General features: G+C 38.2%; 2 protein-coding genes and 1 long non-coding RNA gene across 19 annotated transcripts in view; 2 read left to right on the top strand and 1 right to left on the bottom strand.

Moving 5' to 3' along the window:
• RGSL1 (regulator of G protein signaling like 1) overlaps positions 1-19,430 on the top strand; it is a 161,143-nt gene that overhangs the window by 48,263 nt on the left and 93,450 nt on the right. For 11 of the 17 annotated variants that reach the window (XR_012033121.1, XR_012033122.1, XR_012033120.1 and 8 more), the window contains one exon: positions 18,438-18,512. The exons of 3 other annotated variants lie outside the window; for them this stretch is intronic. Coding sequence is in view for 9 of the 14 variants with exons in the window: in XM_072830983.1 (XP_072687084.1) it covers positions 18,438-18,512 (75 nt within the window). In the remaining 5 variants the exon portion in view is untranslated. 3 more of the 17 variants (XM_072830982.1, XM_072830984.1, XM_072830990.1) reach the window with 3 other exon arrangements.
• Positions 90-12,437, bottom strand: LOC140635807 (uncharacterized). Its single transcript, XR_012033126.1, has 3 exons — positions 5,974-12,437; positions 4,900-4,961; positions 90-639 (listed from the first exon to the last, which is right to left on the bottom strand). It is a non-coding gene; the product is annotated as an uncharacterized lncRNA (long non-coding RNA).
• LOC140635805 (transmembrane epididymal protein 1-like) lies at positions 3,843-4,959 on the top strand. Its single transcript, XM_072831006.1, has one exon. It carries the CDS (start codon positions 3,863-3,865, stop codon positions 4,634-4,636), a length of 774 nt encoding a protein of 257 aa, XP_072687107.1. The 5' UTR covers positions 3,843-3,862; the 3' UTR covers positions 4,637-4,959.

Here is a 19,430-nt window from a genome sequence, read left to right as displayed (position 1 = left end):
AGGGGTGAGTGAAAATTTGTACCACTATTTTAAAGGAAGATTTATCACTAGTTATTAAATTTTAAGAAAGTAATCGTCTGTGACTCAGAAATGCCAGTATGGTTATCTCCTCTAAAGAAGAATATTTACTGGGATCCCTGGGTGGCGCAGCGGTTTGGCGCCTGCCTTTGGCCCAGGGCATGATCCTGGAGACCCGGGATCGAATCCCACGTTGGGGTCCCTACATGGAGCCTGTTTCTCCCTCTGCCTGTGTCTCTGCCTCTCTGTGTGTGTGTGTGTGACTATCATGAATTAAAAAAAAAAAGAAGAATATTTACTGAGCATTGTTTGTTCAAAAGTAAGCCAGCTAGACCATCACATCCATCACTAGAGGACTAGTTAAAGAATATGCTATTAAAAGGATCAGTAGTACCTCTATGTAACAAAATAGTTCTGTCTCCAACACATTCTATGACTGAGTGAAAAACTGCCAGTAGTAGAATGATCATATAAGTTTTGATGTCCTAGAGAAAAACTCATTTTGGCATTTGGGAGAGGCCCATTGCAACTAGCTATCTTCCTACCTTCTCTCCCTAAAGTAGACTGAATAGACATCAAGTTGTACTTGCCTCACAGCGTTTCCACTTAGAATTCTTATTTCTGTAAAAAAAAAAATTAATATTGAGTGGATACAAAATAGCATTTATAGAATACACGTGAACTCTATAGAGTTGGGATGTAATCAACTCCACCAACTATAAGAACATAAAAGCATTATTATTTTCCATACCTGTGTCCCTCTCAAATCTATCCTATTCTTCCCCTCTGGGAGATAACCACTTTCCTGAATTTTGCTTATGGTTCTTTGTATGTGTTCACATTGTTTAGTTTTGTGTGTTTTTGAACTTTATATATGTATATGGAATCATACAGTATATATTATTCTGTGACATTCTTTTTTCATCTAAGATTATAGTTTTGAGGTTCCATGTTTGTTTCAGGAGAGTTCCCCAGAGAAGCAGAACCAATAAAGATATATATAAAGGAAATTGATCATGAGGAAATGGCTCATAAGATGATGAAGGCACAGAAATCCGACCATCTGCTGTTTCCAGGCTGGAAACATTAGAGTATAATTTCAGTCAGAGCCTACAGAGCTGAGAATCAAAGGAGCTGATAGTATAAGCCCCAGTATAAGGGCAAAAGAAGACTTATGTCCCGGCCCAGTAGACAGGCTGGAAAAAAAGAGGATGGATTCCATCTTCCTTTGCCTTTTTTTTCCTTTTTTTTTCTGCTCAGGCCTCAACAGATTAGATGAGGCCCACCCACATTGGGATGGATAATCTAGTTTACCAAATCCATTGATTCAAATGTTAATCTACAGACACACCCAGAAATAATGTTTAATCTGGGCACCATGTGGCCCGGTTAAAGCAACACATAAAATTAACTATCATCGTTGTTGGATGTAGCTGTATTTTTCACTTTTACTTCTCTCTCATATGAATACCTTATACATTTATCTGTATAGTTTGAAGGACATTTTGATTATTCCTCCTCTCTACCAGCTATGGACAGTGCTGGTATGGACATTGCTCCATATAATCCTTGTATGGATATATGAGAATTATTGTGTAATATATACAAGTAAGGATGTGTATCTTCAATTTTCTATATAATACCACATAACATCAAATTCTTTTCCAAAGTGATTATATCAATTTATATTCCTGCTGGCAATATATTAATTATTCTACTCGTTTCACTTTGTCAGACTGTTGTCAAGCTATTTTTTGTCAATCTGGTGGATGAGAAGTAATAGCTAGAAAGCAAATCCTACACACAGCTACAAAGAATTGAATTCTGCTATAACCATGTGATATTGGATGAGGACTCAGCTTCAGCACGAAGTACAGCCTGGCTGACACCATGAGTGTGCCTTTTGAGACTCTGAGCAGAGGACCAACAAAACTCTTTCTGCAACCTGACCCACAGAAAGTGAGATAAATGCATGTTGTTTTAAGCCACTGAGTTAAATTGTGTTAAACTGTTACACAGCAACAGATAATGAATACATTATTGGATCCATGGAGAAGGAAATAGAATCCAAACATGCTAATTAGTTCTACTATAAACAGAATTGTTATAATCTATGAAAGGGCAGAGAGCTGTTTTCTTTAGTTAAATTGTTGGTGAAGGGTTTAGATTACCCTCACTGGGTTAGGCTCTCAATCCCTTGACTGATCTGTGACTAGGAAAGCAGGATTTGTCAGAAAATGACAGCTCCCATTAACCCACATGGTTTGAGGAGACACTTCCCAGGAGAGGGGCGCTTTCATAGTTAAAACAATAGAATTCTGTCGCAGTAATGCAATTGGAAAGACAATTAGAGAAGATAAAATTATATCTAAAAGGAGATCATTTTTTCATCATTGAAGTTAATATGATTATACAAAATAATTTGAAAATTAGAGCAGTAGGTACATGCAACAAGATGATTAATATGAAGATCAACATAAAATTATGTTTTTTGAGTAAAAATTATAAAATAAAATGGAAGATCTGTTGGTAGTAAGAACAAAACAAAATTTACCAAAAAATAAACCAAAATGGAAATCTGTAAGACCAATATGAGACAAATTTAACTTGAGACATTCCTGTGCTTGACTGACTGTCGTGAAGAATAATATGACCATTATATTCTAACTAAATGCTTATTTCATGAGAGAAAATATTCGATGGCCAATTCACACTAAGCTTAGCTTAATAGGATCACTTTTTTTTTTTTCTTTTTTTAGGATCACTTTCTAACCAGTACCTACAGTTTACTCAGTGATTCTCAAAATTTAGTCTGCCTAAGAACTACCTGGGAATGTGTCTTGGAATGCTTATTTTTTAATAATAAATTTATTTTTTATTGGTGTTCAATTTGCCAACATACAGAATAACACCCAGTGCTCATCCCGTCAAGTGCCCCCCTCAGTGCCCGTCACCCATTCACCCCCTCCCCCCGCCCTCCTCCCCTTCCACCACCCCTAGTTCGTTTCCCAGAGTTAGGAGTCTTTATGTTCTGTCTCCTTTTCTGATATTTCCCACACATTTCTTCTCCCTTCCCTTATATTCCCTTATATTCCCTTTCACTATTGCTTATTTTAAGACCACCACCCTCAAGAAATTCCACATCAGTACCTTTGAGTAGAACCTACTCACTTGCATTTTAACTTGGAAAAACATTACTTCAGCCCAAAGGAAAGAATCTCAGGAAGTGGCACCTCATTTCTGATCTGGAGATCAGCAGAAGACAGATTCTTAGGAGTGAATATTTTTCTGGCAAACCTCAACATCAGAGAAATTGGGTATTGTGTGTGATTACTTAAGACTGTTTACTTTATACCCATGAGAATACATTTGTACCTAGTATTTGTATGAGATTATATGTGAGGAATCTTAAGGGTTCTGCCTTACGTTGTGTATTCTCTATGCTTTCTCTCAGTTTTTCCTTATGTTCTATGAATTTGAGAGGGAAGGAAGGAAGGTAGCAATGGCATGAAGGACAAGTAGGAGAGGCAAGAGGAGTCGATAGCATAATCTCTGAGAACTGCAGATGCCCAGGCATTGTGATGGAGAATATGCTTATTTGCTCTTTGGCAATGGTTGGTTAGCTATCAATGAACTAGAGCAGAAGACCAGAACGGAAACCATGACACCCACCCCACCATAAGTTTGGGTTTCCTCCAAAACCATTTCCCCTGTGTATGGGAATCCAATGAGCTAGAGAGAGGATATAAGTAGGCTTCAGGAAGTTCCCTCCACACTCTAGAATCTGTGGTGACCGTTTCTGAGCTGCTTGCTTCTACCTTTGATCAAATCTACCTTCAGTTCCATGGGAGGCTTTGAGGGTCATCTGTACCCAGGGCTGTCTCTCTTCTTCTATGGACTTTATCATGCACGACTAGTATCAAGGGCCTTGATATGCAACCACCCTGTCCAGTATCGGCCATGTCATCCCTGGAGAAAAGGAAGATGGGCAAGGCTGCAGCAAATATACTATGTTGGGCTGGTGAAGATATTAAGTGCCTTCATTTTAGCAGCACAAGAGCTGCATAACGTACATGGACAATTTGTACTTATCAGCAAGATATATCATCAGAGAAACTTTTTGTACCGCAAACAGTGGCAGCATCTCACTCTGTATATGACTTTCTTCCTGAGCGGGTGTATGGATGTAGTGAGCCAGAACCTGCTGCCCCAGAGGTGTGCTGCTCTGGAGCAAGGTGCCCAAGCCCTGGGCATATTTCTATTTCTGCCTCTCATGATGTCTCACATGCAGGACTCAGAAGGTGTGGAGCTACAGTCTCACATCCTGCTTACTCAGGCCATGTTCCTGCTGGTGCTGGTGGTGATTGCAGAGCTGTGGGCTCCCAATATGCTGCAGCTTTGGGTTATGAAGGCCTTTTTTTATATGATGATAGGCTCTTGGCTGATTCAGATAGGCTTTATGCTGTACAAACCAATTTCTGGCTATAAATGGATGGATGATGACAAAAACAACATTATATTTGTCACCACCTTCTTCTGCTGGCATGTGGCTTTCATTGCCATTTTAATGATCTGGGTCTATGGCTTCTCCTTTTTGTGGTATTATTACATTTGTTGAGGTATGAACCTTGGTGATCCCAGAATGGCTTTTGTCACCTGCACATTCTGGAATACCTAGATGAGAAGTTGTAGGAAGTGGAGGTGTTAGAAAGGAAGATGACTGAGGCAACAGACTTTGTTGGGATGGACATCCACCTCTCCCCTTCTGGCTTCTGAGCAGTCTCATCTGCTGCGCAGTATGCTGGGACAGGCAAATGAAACCCAAGAAGAAGTTATGACCTTCACTCTCAGCTCCCCAAGTATTTCCCCTACCTCTCCTACCTCTCAATTCCAGATGAGGCATTCTCCTTGTCTTGTTCTTCTCTGTACTCTTCACATCCCTCCTAGGAGAATATGAAAATAAATGTGCTGTATCCTGCCTTTGGGTCTTTATAAATATCCTCACCTACCCCAGAGAATACTGATCACTACTTACATTTAGTACATCATAATATTTTACCCATCATAAAAATTACTTCTTCACTCTTTCTGGATCTCTTCAATGCCTATACTCAATCTAAACAGATATTTTAACTATAAAGAGCTCAGAGAACTATTGTTGAATTCTTTCTTTAGATTATTATTTGTCGGACAAAGAGATCATGTATTTTTAGCTTTATTGAAGTATACTTAATTTAAAAACCATTGCACATATTTAATGTATATATTTTGATGGGTTTGTACATATGTGATACCATGATAACATCATCACAGTCTTTGAAGGCAATTTCCTCTGCAGGGTCTAGCAGAACAGAGCAACACTTTGCATATAGTGAAAGCAAAAAAGGATCCATGTGCTTCTGGAATTTATCTATCAGTCTCCTTGAGTGCAGAGTCTGTCAGACTCTTCCATCTGGGTAGATCAGTCCATTGCTCTGTACACACCTCGATCAATTTCCAAGTAGTAGACTCCTCTGGAACCACTCCTTTCTGGTTCTCATATGTAGTAAAATTCAGTGGCTTATTTATTCCATGAAAGTTTAATCCCTACAACTATCTTATCATGTAGATTTATAGTTGATAATCTAAAACTCAAAAGGGTTGAAAAAATATCTTAAGGTAGCCAGAGATTTAGCTATGTCACATAATGCCATACCTGGCTGTCAAGGAAGGTAGAATTTTTGAGTAGTAGAGTTAAATTGTTGGCAACTTGCAAAACAATGTCTTGATGCTTCTTTCCCTGCTGTCCTCAGGATATGGAAATGTCTATGTTAAGCTTCCCTTACTCTTGGTCATGGTCATGGTTAAGCTTCCCTTACCCTCGGTCATGGACAGAGTAAGGCTGGGGCCTGGATTTTAGGGGGTCATCATCCTTCTAATTTCCCTTTTGCTTCTGGTTCCTAGAACTAGACGTACCTCTTTTCCTTTGGTTCTGGCCTTACTCTTCCTTGTTAATTTTATTGTTCCAAAGTTAAGATGTAGCAGTGGTGAGTTATTGTCTGGTTGATAAGGTTTTCTACCCTGTGGTTCGAGGAGCTTCTGAGCATTCTCAGTTACTGCAAAGGGGGAGGTGCTTCCCAGTGTCATTTCAGTGGTGTTCAGCAATGTCTCAGAATGCATGCATGTGACCAGCAATGCAATGTTGGGATGGCATGCATGTGACCAGCAGACAGCTCTCCACGGAAGGCTTGCACCTCGCACCACTGGGATATCCAGTCAGATAACAATGCTGCTCTCCACTGGAGATGAGCTATGGTCCCTGGGGTGGAAATAAAATATTTCTCAGGCATTGTTTCAGCATCTGTGCTTCACCTTGGTCCTGATGACCGGTGGAGCTCTGCAGTTTTCCCTGTAGTTTCTGCCCTGTTCCTGGTTGTCACCACTGGATCCCATCTGTCACCTCCCCCAACTCTGAGTATTTCTCAGGCCTTGCCAAGACTCACAGCAATTCCTTCCTGAAGCCTAGTTGAACCTCCTCTAGTGTCCTAAGACTAGGGAGGTGGGGAATCTGTATTTCCTCTATGCTCTTTCTTAGTGGTATGGCAAAGGCCTGTTTTCTACCTCACTCAGTCCTCCAATTTTTTTAACCTAAAAATTGACTCTTGTTTTTTACAATTACAATCTGACCTCATCTTGAGGCAGTATCTGTCACTAATTGGGGGCAAAGTTATTTACAATGGTGGAAAAGCAAAGCCTAAAATTAATATATTAGTATTTCAATATATTATCTCTCTAAAAAGATAAAAATCGAAGAGATACCAAAGCCATCTATTGACAGATCTGTCCATTTCTGAGGACTTTTGAGCTCTTGATACTGATGAACTCATCTCTTGTCATAAAATAGTGCTTCCAAATATTGTCATGTTTCACAATATGTTCCTCTGAGGTAAAATAATAAATATTAGCAGCCTCCTACAAAGCCACAAAGGATTATTACTGAGGCTTGATCTAATGGTGGAATAGACAGACTTGATATTTCAATCAAAGGGCCTTTCTGTACTCTTCACATCACAGTAGGTATGAGTACTCTGAAAAGTAATCCTAACCACTTTGGAATGTAAAACCAACTGAAGATAAATTTAGAAAAACAACAAAATACCCTCCCGAATTAGAGAGAGAAAGGTGTAACCTTCACCACTGTCCACCAGAGGGCATCATCTTTACATGAGCCTGGAAAAGGCAATTGTTCTCCATTTGTTACTGAATTATCAATTTAAAAGAAATGAAGGGATGAAGAGGAAGGCAGAAAAATACACAAGCAAGTGTCATCCAGGCATCCAGTAAACATAATGAAGATCTGTTTGTTTCTTGTTAGATGTGTGGACATGAATAAGCATAGAATTCAATCAATAGATACAGGTAATATGTAGATAGATACATGGAAACATAGATACATAAGGTATATAGCTATATACACATATAGATAGCTATGTAGATGATAGATAGATAGATAGATAGATAGATAGATAGATAGATAGATATGTTTGTATCTCAAAAAACAAAACTGTCACAATGCCCTTTGAGTTGAAGTGGCTGCCGTTCTTTCAGCAACTATGTAAATATAACCAAAATGCTCTTGTTTGGCTTATCACATAATAGGCATGCAACAAATAATCAGTGAATGAGTAAATAAAGTATCTAGTACAAGTGTAGCATAGATGAAATGTTGGTTTAATTCTGATCTGGGTTTTGACAAATAAATAGGAGTTTGTTAGAGGCATTCAGAGTAGGAATTCTAAGGTCTTGTATGTTCCTGTGCTCAGACACCAAAGCTCAGCAAATAGAAGCTAAGCAGTGCACTTCTAGGGATTTCATGGCCCAATGATACAAGAAAACTACCAAGTTCCTGCCCTGTAGAGTGGATGGCAAAGGAAGAACCACGCAAAATTATCTGATGAAAAGTTTAATAATTTACTTTTCAGTTTGAAGGCAGCAGATTATTAATGAGTTCTTACTAACTGAAGGGGAATGCTATGCCAAAACAACAGAAATACTTGCAATTACTGTACTCAATATTCAATATATTAGGGTATATACTTAATATACTAATTAAAATTTTAAACTTCACATATAAAGTTACTTATAAATATAATAATATGATTTAAAATTGCTATCATTTGTTCATTATCTTTCAATCACGCATTTGATAAATCAAATTTTCCTAAACAGATACCATTTCCATATGTTGTTAGTCAAAATTCCTCAGTCACTTCATATGATGAAACTCAAAATTTAAGATTTTCCACTCAACCAAAAGAAAATTATTGTTGCCAACTTCTTGAGGCTTCTCTGAATTTTTATATGTATTTTAGATCAAAGAATAAAGGACCAAGACTAACCCTAGAACTATAGGGTAGACTCCTTTTTATGATCATATCCATGAGATTTTTTTTTTACCTTTGGCCAAGACTTCACTAATCACCAGTACAAAAGACTGTCCTCTTATAACTCAGTATGTTTCCTTAAAATGAATTGTTAAATAGGGTATTTTTGTGAAAGACTTTCCCAATTTTTATTCTTTTTCTGTATTTCTGTAGATAATTGCACCAAAACCTAATTACGTACCAAAAGCATTTGGAACCTTTTATGTAGGATACAATTACACTTCCTTTGACTTTAAAACTTACATGAATTGTATTGACCATCATTCTGAGGTCTTTGTATCAGCAAAGATAACAATAATTAGGAGCAAAGTCTAAATTCTACATGCTGTATCTTTTCCTTAGATAGCTGACGAGGAGCAGTAACAAACACAAAGTTTTGAATCAGAAGTCACAGTTCTGCCTAGGAGAAGTCTGTTGTCTGTCAGTATCATATCTAAACTTTTATAAGTTAACACTGGGACAATGACTCTATGTTATTTGCTTTGTCTCTCCTTCATCTTCTTTCTGTGTCCCAATTCCTCAATCACAACTTTTAGGTCTTTATATTTGTATAGGACTTAAAACTTCCATATTGCCTTCACATTCATTTCTCAGCTGAACTGGATTATCCAGCACCTACTAGTGCCAGGCTCTACAGGCATGAAGATGAGTTGGACATGGAGTACGACTTCCTCTATGCCATTGCCTTTCAGCTGAGTTCATCCAATCCCTAATTATTGTGATTTATTTTTCTACTGTTAAAATAGGATGTTAGTTTCAGAGAACAGATTGCAAAGGGGCCATTATTTCAATGTACTGCATCTAACTTTCTATTTGTTTAGTAACCTTTCTAAGTCCCTTTCCAGATTACTCTATCCTCTCCAACCTTGTGACTTTTGCATCACTAAACTCACTTTCCAAGGGTTTTGAAAACTAGTTGGTATTATTTTGACAAGCAATATCTCCTGGACATTCTGTCCACTGAAACATCAGCCTACAAGAGGCTTGAATTCCCTTTCTCTGAAGGGCTGTCAGGCACTTGGTTATCTTATTAAACAATTCTTCCATTTCTCTGGTTCTCTTCTCATGGACCATCACTGCTATAAGCCCTAATTTGGCCAAAAGTTACTGAGAAGAGAATCATTCAGTATCATACCCAAAAGAGGCTTAAAAACTTGAAAAGCTCTAGGATTTTTGGGAAGCTCATCATATCTAAAAATCTTGTTGTCCCATAAAACAGAAGAACTTTGGAAGTTAGAAGAAATGTTAATAATGAACTGCCAATAATTTATCATTTAGATTTGGAAAAGTGTTATAGTTTCTTTAGTATATGTAAAGGCCAGATACTCTTCTTTAAAGTGATTTTGATTTTTAAAGTAAAGAGATTCATTATGTCTTGATGTTTTATGTGTTCCAAGATGAGTTGATAGCCTACCATATTTCTTCAATCAATTATCAATTACCTCATTTTTTAGTGTGATACAAGAGAGTTCAGGATGAAGCTCTGGATGGCTTACTAATCTCATTTTATTCCTTAGTTTATCATGTCCTTTGTAAAGAGCTATCACAACCTGAACAACAACAAAAAAATCTCTTCAGTCTCTTCCTAAAAGAATCACATACATAACATTGATAGATACCCACATTCCTTGGGCATCTTTACACTGGAAATGGCAGTACATCTCTTTAGCAAAGATTAGGAAAGAGATTCACAGTAATTTCTGCAAAAGTACTGCAAAGTTCCTCCTAAAGGGCAAAGAATGCTTTCTTTTTACTTAAAAGCTCCTGTGTCTCACTCAGGACTGAAAATTGAAGAAGAGATTCAATATTTCACTGTGATGGCTCATTTTTATATTAATTATACATAGGTTCCTATTGATATTAATACATTCACTTCACAAATATTTATTGAGTGCTTACATGTGATAGAAACTGCTCTAGAGGTTTGGGATGCATCATTAAATAAAACAGTCAAAAATCCCTGCCATCATAATAGAACTTATATTATGAAGTAAAATCCTAGTGGCCTACCCACACATTTTTCCAAGGGATCCTTAGATCAGTAGCCATCACAAAGAATCTATCGATTGGATCATTCTGATACCGACACTGCCATAGCTGCTATTGTGATACCCGCATAAACTTTGTCATTTGTGGTAAGCACCACCTCCCATTTAAATCAAAGCTCATTTTCAAGTAGAGCATCTTCTTTCAGCATTTGTGGCCATTCACAGTGTGCCACTACTGCTGGCACCCCACCATTGAGCATTCGTTATCATAGGCACCATCATACATAGTCTCACATTGCCCCTCAGATTTTGAGTCATGCCTCTAAGATGAAACGTTCTGGTGGAGTTTAGGGCAAGTGTCATGTCCTTGCTGCCAGGGCAGGATTCACTCAAGTGGGGCAAGTGGTCAGAAACTGAGTGACCAAAACAAAACAGCACAAAACCCTACTAAATGACTTTCTCCTGACCCCACTCAGTGATCAGGACCCTCTTTGGGCTAATTTACAGGTATCCTAGGACATTGCAAGGAAAGATCCAAATGTGGTGAATCAGACCCAAAGCCTGGATGACCCCAAAATGACTTACCTACACTTGAAGTGAAGATCTTAATCTTCAAATCCATGTAAGGCAATAAAAATTAGTAACAAAATCTAATTTCCATATTAAAATATTCTAAACATTTATCTTACCACAAGTTTTTCTCTGTGAGTAAACTTATGCCCCAACTTGCAACAAACATTTTAAACCTTGGTAAACTGGAAATATTCTAGAAAATTCTTTGTTCTCCTTTTTTTTTTTCATTTCTAGGACTATTTCTATGTGGGTAAAGTTTTCTGTTTTTTTCTTTGAACTGGTTATGATAGTATGGAAGTAGGTGTGGGCCCAGTTTACAGTTGAAAAACGTTATACCATCTTGAGAAAAGTTAAAATGAAAGATAAATAAATACAGCTTCTTTCCCATATTGCCTCTTGCTTGCTTCCATCTTTTCTGGAGTGACTGGTCTAGAGGAATGGGGGACTGATCAAGATTAAAAACTTTGGGGTCAAAGTTTATTACAGAAAATCTCCAGCTGTTACCTATGCTATGATTTGATGAAAATATTAAATGGCTTTGTTTCAATATTCTGGTAAATTATTAGATATATGGGATGACTTTTTCTAAGTAGCTTCTCTCCATAGAAATACGGTTTATTTCTTTTGTGCCATCTGCAGGAAAGGAAGTCTAATTAAACATGTAAGGATATATGCAAGAAGTGGTAGGAGAAATGATACAGAAAAATAGATCATTGTGAGGAAGTCCAAGGGGCTTATTTTTAAGCCCATTCAAATGCATTTTTCATGTGAAAAGTAGGTATGATTTATTAGCATATTTGAAATAACATGGGCTCTTGAATCAAATGGGGTCTTGAATCAACACAGAAATCTGTGGTGTAATTACTATCTTTCAGTGAAAGGGAGGCAATGCTCTCTATTTTGTGAGGTTAAGAATTGAATGAGAACAAAGTATAAATACCTAGCCTAGCTTCTTCCTCATGGAAGGTGTTGAACTAATGTTTATTTTATCCCTTTTCAAAGCCAATGGATTATGAAGTAACTCACAGCCAACCAGAGGAAAAACTATCTGGGAAAGAGGAGAGAGGGTGGAAAACACACTTGGATATTTGACTGAATTTGCCAGCTTATCTGAAAGATAAGTCAAGTTATTAAAATTCATTGAGTACTTGTAAATTTCTACAAGGATATTGGTACAAAAGACACATTAGAAATAAGTGAACATATCCTTGCTTCCCTGAAGCATAAAGTCAAGTTAAAGAGACAGAACTAAAACTCAAGATCTATATCATTGGACAAAAATTTTTAAGGAAACTATCAGTGCACACAAAATACTATGGACTAAAAGCCTAAGTATAGGAAGTCTGATACATTCCAGGAGATCTAGGAGATCAGGTAACAAAGACTTATCTTCAGATCAAGGTCTACACAAGAGATAAAAAGGCCACTTCCTGATAGAATCTGGAACCCCTTAGAGGGGGTGTCACTGTGTGGTCACAAGGGGTGGAATCCTGTTGACTGGGGGCTAATTCTGCCTCCTAAAATCAATCACAGTGGCAGGGAAAGAATGGCAACATGAGCAATGCTGGTGAGTATCTAAAAGGGATGTCTCTGAGGCTTCTAGCAACCCTACATAAGGCAAATCTCTCACCTGCCCAGCCTTAAACCACATGTGGCTTTTATGTTTCATGCCCTTTGTTTTCTTTTTCTCTTCTCCTCCCCAACTCGCACCCCCAATTTATGCCACCTGATCTTTGGAAGAAAACAGTGACTTGTTAATTATAACAATGGGAGGTGTGAATGATGGTGCAGGAGGGTAGTGATTGATTCTACCATTGTGGTAGATTATTTGTAAACCAGTTCTTGATAGAGGACTAGTGCTTTGCAAAGAAAGTGGGTTGAGAGGACATTTCAGGTGATGGGAATGTGGGAATAAAGATATGTAGGTTGGAAGTTAGAGTGTATAGCACATTCAGGAAAGAGCAATGTCTTGGCTGGCAAACAGAAGGAAGCATGGTATGGTATAGTAAGGGATGGTGCTGGCAGGCAACCCAAAAGCCAGATCTAGTGAAGCCTTAGATTCTTTAGCATATTGAGTAGTTTTTGAACAGTATCAATAAGAACAGCATTAGAAGAGATTAAGGGGGTAGTGTGTGCAAAAAGTGCTTGGACAGGAAAGATAGGGAGACCATTATAAGAAACTGATGCCATAAACTCAAGGTGAGAGATGATAGGGCCCTGAAATAAGACAGTGACTGCATGGATGGAGAGGAGAGGATAGATTCTAGAGATATGTAGGAGGAGAAACCACATAGCATGGTCCTCTGTGTTACATGTGGGAGTGTTTGAGAAGAAGAGAAATAGAGCACAGGAGTAATCATAGATGATTTTCAGGATTCTGATTTAGATAATTGGAAGAGTGGTGGTTCTAGTGACTGAGATTGGGAATACAGAAAAAGATCAAGCTAGGAAGCAAATGATCATAATAAGCTTTGAAAATGTTGAGATGGAAGTGCTGGTAGATGTCCATGGAGAGATGTCCCATACATAATTTACTGGATATTTAGAACTAGAACCAAGGAAAGAAGTCTTGACTTAAAACAGATTTTTGGAATAATTCGTGTGGAATACATGAAATAGATCAGGGAATGCTTCTAAAAAGAACAGCAAAGGCATCTGTCTAGCAAAGGGCAAAACTGACATCAGCTCTGTCTATTGAGTGTTTGATTGTCTGGGTTCTATTTCTATTATACAAAGACAATAACCACCAGGAGTCATCAGGAAAAATGATGGAGGGGTCTGTTTAGTTTTCTTATATTATCATAACTACACTCTAACAATTGTGAGTAGCACTTACTATTCTCACCAGACATTTAACCCAACTAAGAGATAGGACTAATACAATATTTATGTTGCTCATTTTACAAGTCTTTCATTATAAACTTTGGGTGTGATGGAAAAATGCTGGGCATTGATAAAACAATTGGATTATTCACTAGTTGTGCATTAACAAGCATAGACAGTTAGAGCAAACTTTGAGGAGGCACCTACTCTACCTATGGTCTCTGTGCTTGGCTTTGTGACATTCAATATTCATCTCCTCAGATTAACTTAGGCAGCACAATGATCAAGGCTGAGAGAAGTTATAAATACTTTGCATGACCAAATCAGTATTCAAAAAAGCTCCTGTTGGGCCCAGTTGAATTTCAACTGGAATAAATGTAAATTCCTGCCCTTGGTTTCTGAAAAGTGACTGAATAAATAAAGGATAATGGAGTTAATAGTATAATGTGAGAGCTCCCAAAACTAATTCTTTTTGGGGCCACACTAATAGAACATACAACATGGGCAAAGTTGTTTTATGCTCTTCCCCGGAAAGCATGCAGAGTTCTTGAGTTGTGGGAGCTACTCTAGCCAGAGGGAGAGGACCCAGGTATTAATGAGGCCATCTGAGGAATGGCTGAGGAATTGCTTAGTGACTGATGAGCCAGAGGGGTTGAGGTGAACAGAAGGTTGAGATTTTTTTTATAAATATGAGAGCAGCAACCCATTTAAGAGGACTTAGATGAATTCTGTCAAGGTTCAGAGGGCAGGACTTCTACAAATGGAAAGAAGATAAAAGAAGGCAATTTATAGTAGGAAAATCTTCATAACAATTTCATCTCTTCATAAATGGAATGGGTAGCCCTGTGTGGCTGTGAGCTCCCCACAGCTGGGAGTGCTTAAGCAGAGTGACATCGCAGAGTAAGTCCTGGAGAGGGGGAAAAATCAAGATAGATGACCCTAAAGGTCATCAAATGCTGAGATTTGGCTCTGTGAAATAATACATTCTATTGCTTCATTTTCTCATCCTGATGCAACTCTAGTTCATAAGGTTTTTTTTTCTCCCCACATAGAGATAATCAGTTCTACAAATCTTATAATTCTGCTAGAGGATGAAATCTTTGCCGATTTTTTCAATACATTTCTTTCTCTTCCGGTAAGTATTCCCAGAATTAAATTCAAATCATCAACAGCCAAATAGTGAATCTCACTGAGATGAGTACATTTTTTAAAAAATAATAAACTGCTACTAACTCAAAACCATTTAAATTTGAGCAAATAAATAGGTATCAGAGTGAATCTCACTGAGATGAGTACATTTTTTAAAAAATAATAAACTGCTACTAACTCAAAACTATTTAAATTTGAGCAAATAAATAGGTATCAGAATATCTTTTAAAATCTCTAGGAGCTTCACACTACTATAAATCCCAAATCCTCAGCTTCCTTGATTGCCTTTGCCTGCCCGGTTATTTCTCATCATACCCTTTGTTGGTACCCAGGTCTGCATTCTCTCACCTCTGCACCCCTTCTTGGCTGTGTTGTTAATTTTTATAGTTCCACCTACCAAAGTCTTAACCATTTTCCAAATCTCTGCTTAAATCCTGTTCTTGAGAAATTCCTAGCTTCTCCTTATCAGAACTTATTTCTCTCTGCCTCTGTGCCCCTTGGTGCTTTGCATCCTTCTTGTGTTAAATGGATGTGTCTCTCCCACTAAACTGTGAGAATGTGAATTTATGCAGGACAAGGACCATGGATTATTTATTTTGCTCTATTTTTCTTACTAAGTGTTTGGCATCTAGCACTTTTTGAGCTATTGCCTGAAACCAAATATGTATTTTCTTAACCTGTGCAACTAAAACAAATGTCAAACATCAAAATATTCTTAGATCCAAACCTAGACTAATCACATTTTTTTTTGGTTTAAGTTTTTGGTTATATCTTAAGGTTGGTGCCTTACAAATTGTAGCTCAGTGTGTCCTTTTCCTTGGAACACCATCTATTAAAAGATGGAATTCATACAACTGGGAAAAAACAATTTTGTACTACCTCACAAACATTTATTGGGTAGTTACTTTGTGCCAGCCAGTGGGATTATTACTGGGGATGCAGGTATTAATGATGCCATCCCTGTTCTCAAGGAATCCTCAGTCTAAGGTGAAAGAGTAATACTTAAGGTGAGTGCAAAACGGGTTGTGGGTGACATGATAAGAGTGTCTAGAAGGAAGCAAGAGTACAAGTGCATCAGAGGAAGAGACCATTCCTACCTGGTAGGTCAGGAAAGGCTTCAGTGAATAAGTGACACAAGCCGTCTTTATTTATTTATTTATTTATTTATTTATTTTTTTTAATTTTTTTTTTTTACAAGCCGTCTTTAAAGAAGACAACATATTTGACAATTGGCTGGGGAATAAAATGGGGAGAAAAATGGATCTTTATCTTTATGCTACCTTTTTAGGTATGGGGAAAAGATGGCAGGTGTTGGAGGGAGAGTGGATTGAGTGGGGGTGGTGGATTGAGTACTACAAAGCAGAAACCTTACAAACAGAATGGAGTAACTAAAGGCACCAAGGAAAACAATCCTATGGTACTTGGGGAGAAACTCTAAGCAACTTCAAGGCAAGCTGAAGAAAAAGTTGTGAGAGGCAGACATAGCAAGAGACAAAGCTGCATAAACAAGCTCTGTGAACAGGCAGGCCATGCTTAGGAGTTTGGATATTATCCTGAAGGTGCTAGAGAGTCATCAAAGGTTTTCAAGTAAGAAGTCACATGATCAGACTTTATTTGTGAAAATTATTTCTGCAGAAGTCTGACCATAGGTTCAGTTATAAGAGGGACTATGATGGAGGCAGGGAAACCAGTTAGGAGATTACTCAGTGATGGGGTCTAAAGGCAAGAGAATGAAGAGAATGGAAAAAATAAGAGATTTTTTACAAAGGAAAATATTGGAACTTGTCACTGTTTGAACATCAGGAGAGGTAGTAACAAGAAGGGAGGAGTCAGATGCTTGAGTGAAAGGTGGTGCCACTGTCTTAACGAAAGGTTGCAGAAATAATCTTGAGGCATGTTAGTTGGTTAATTCATCAACACAACTTATGCAGTCTACAATAATATTCTAGAAATGGTGAGAATGATGTGGGAGGTAAAATCCCAGACAAGAATATAAGAAAGTCTTGGCCATTTAGGTAGCTATAGTCTATTTAGAGAGACAGTATTAATTCATGTTGAATACCACTGTCAATTTACAAATTTTAACTATTTAATTTCTATAATCACCCTATGAGATGGACACCACTCCCTTCTTAAAGATGGATCTCAGAAGTTAAATAGCTCACCTAAGAATACATGGCAAGTCTTGAGAAGTTCTGGAACCTGACCAGGTTTTGAGGCTCTATACCTGGCATGTTTTCCACATCAGCCCCATGCCCTCTGTGGTGGAAATGTCATGTGGTGGAACTGCTTCCTTGTACTACTCCCACATAACCTCATGATTCCATAGTCCTACCACACATCTCATAAAGGCAACTTCACATGCCAGGCAAAACATATTATGTCATACCCCAAGTGCAGAGCAGATAGGGGTTATTAAGAACTGAGCCTCCTTCACAGGCTGATAATTGTAAGTTACAACCAGTGACATTGCTTTCCTCTTCTATCTCATAGCCAAAGACAAAGGAGAGAGAAGGAGAGGGCCTAAAACTAACAAAATTTGGGGCTGATAGTCTTGGGGAGATGGTCAGGCTGACATACTGTGCTAAGAGTTCAGGGAGGAGTTGGGGCTTCAGCCCCTCTAGTTTATCCCCAAATGATGTAGGGATATTTTGAGACATGTTGGTGCCTATGGTGAGACTGATAAGCTTAGATACCTGTAAACATAGAAGCCCTTGCCCATCAGTCTCAAAGCTGGTTGCCTAGGTTGCAGTCCCTTCTCCAAGACAGTTACATAGAATTATCTATTAATTTTGAACATTCTTTATACCCCCACTAAGTAATTTGTACCCCTAATCCTCATATCCTTAGGCCCCTCTACTTTTCCCAGTTCAAGAGTTTAGGCAAATCCAAAGCTGTTTGTCCTTCTAAAAAGGCTTCAAGTCTTTGCTCTTTCTAAATCCATGTAGAAATAAATAATGTGGGGTGCCTGGGTGGTTCAGGGGGTTAAGTGTCTGATTCTTGGCTCAGGTTGTGACCTCAGGATCTTGGGATCCAGCCTGGCCAGCTCTGCACTCAGTAGGGAGTCTGCTTGAGGATTCCGTCTCTCCCTCTCCTTCTGCTCCTTCCTGCTCATATTTTTTCTCTCTCTCAAATAAATAAATAAATCTTTTAAAAAAGAAATAAATAATGCAATGCAAAAGTAAATGCCTTTTAATATCATAGACTTTGGCCTTTGTATGTAGACAAAATAACTCCCAGGTTGGGGCAGGGCAGACTGAAAAGATTGATGAATCTTACAGTTTAGTCTATTCTGAGTGTTTTTCTGTAAGGCAAGTTGATTTAATGGAATGAATTTAAGAATTAATATCTCTTGAAATAGGAAATCAATGGAACCTTCTTCCCCTGTGGCTACAGTTGGACTGTGACATATTTGTGAAGAGAAACTCTACCTCTTTGGCTATTTCCTAGCTTTCTTTTGCAGGTCTTTGGTCAGACACCATTTTACACTGTTGAAAATTCACAGTGGAGCTTGTGGCCAGAAATACCTTATGACTTGGTAAGATTCTTGAATGGCAGAGGGTTTGGGATGGGGAGAGAGGAAGCTAAATTTGAAGTGTGGATTGAGAGATGGAGAGATAAAAGGAAGAGGAGGCCCAGAAGGTGACTCTGAAAGAAACTATAAAGCAGGTGAGTAGGACCTTGCAAACAGCATCAAGCCAAGTAGACATTTCTCCTTTTTGTGTTTTACCACATGGGCAGACAATTGCTGGTGAGTTCTCTCCTCTATATCCTAGTCTATGGTCAGCAAGAGATATTCACCTTTCATGTCCACTGTGGTCATTGGGTGGCAAATGCTAGGAACACCATTTGGAGAACTCTGGGGCCACACCTCAGCAAGAAGGAGTCTGAGAGTTGATTGGCAATGCCTTCCATGGGTGCAGGATAGAAGTGGCAGCCCCTGAGCCACCTAGTGATTATTTGCACTATAAGTTATAGCTTAAGGTAAGGTGCCAATCTGCAATTCCAAATGACTACCCTACAGTTCTACTTCAGAAACATGTCTTTTCCTAATATTTTTATCTCTTTATATGTTTTCCTTGTCTATTGTCTTTCTCCTTTCCTTTCCTCCCTTGGGTTCCCTTTTTCCACTATGTAGACCTTAGACTTACCAACGACTTCAGCATGCTCTATCAGTGGCATGTGGGATCACAAAGACCATTCTAACCCATACTCACAACAAGATTTTGTTTTTCTCTGAGACCTGGAGAGCTGAGAAAGATACTCCCCTCTGCTTCTTGTATTTGATTTCTCTAGGAAAACCCTGAAACTTAAAATCTTTATTTTATTGAGAGAGAAGAAATAACCACCACCACCACCACCACAGAAATACAAAGAATTGTAAGAGACTACTATGAAAAATTATATCCCAAAAATTGGACAGCCCAGAAGAAATGGATAAATTCATAGAAACATA

This window comes from Canis lupus, chromosome 6 (assembly GCF_048164855.1).
Source record: "Canis lupus baileyi chromosome 6, mCanLup2.hap1, whole genome shotgun sequence".
Taxonomy (NCBI): domain Eukaryota; kingdom Metazoa; phylum Chordata; class Mammalia; order Carnivora; family Canidae; genus Canis; species Canis lupus.
The sequence above is the reverse complement of the archived record's forward strand: the minus strand, read 5'-3'. Positions and strand labels throughout refer to the sequence as shown.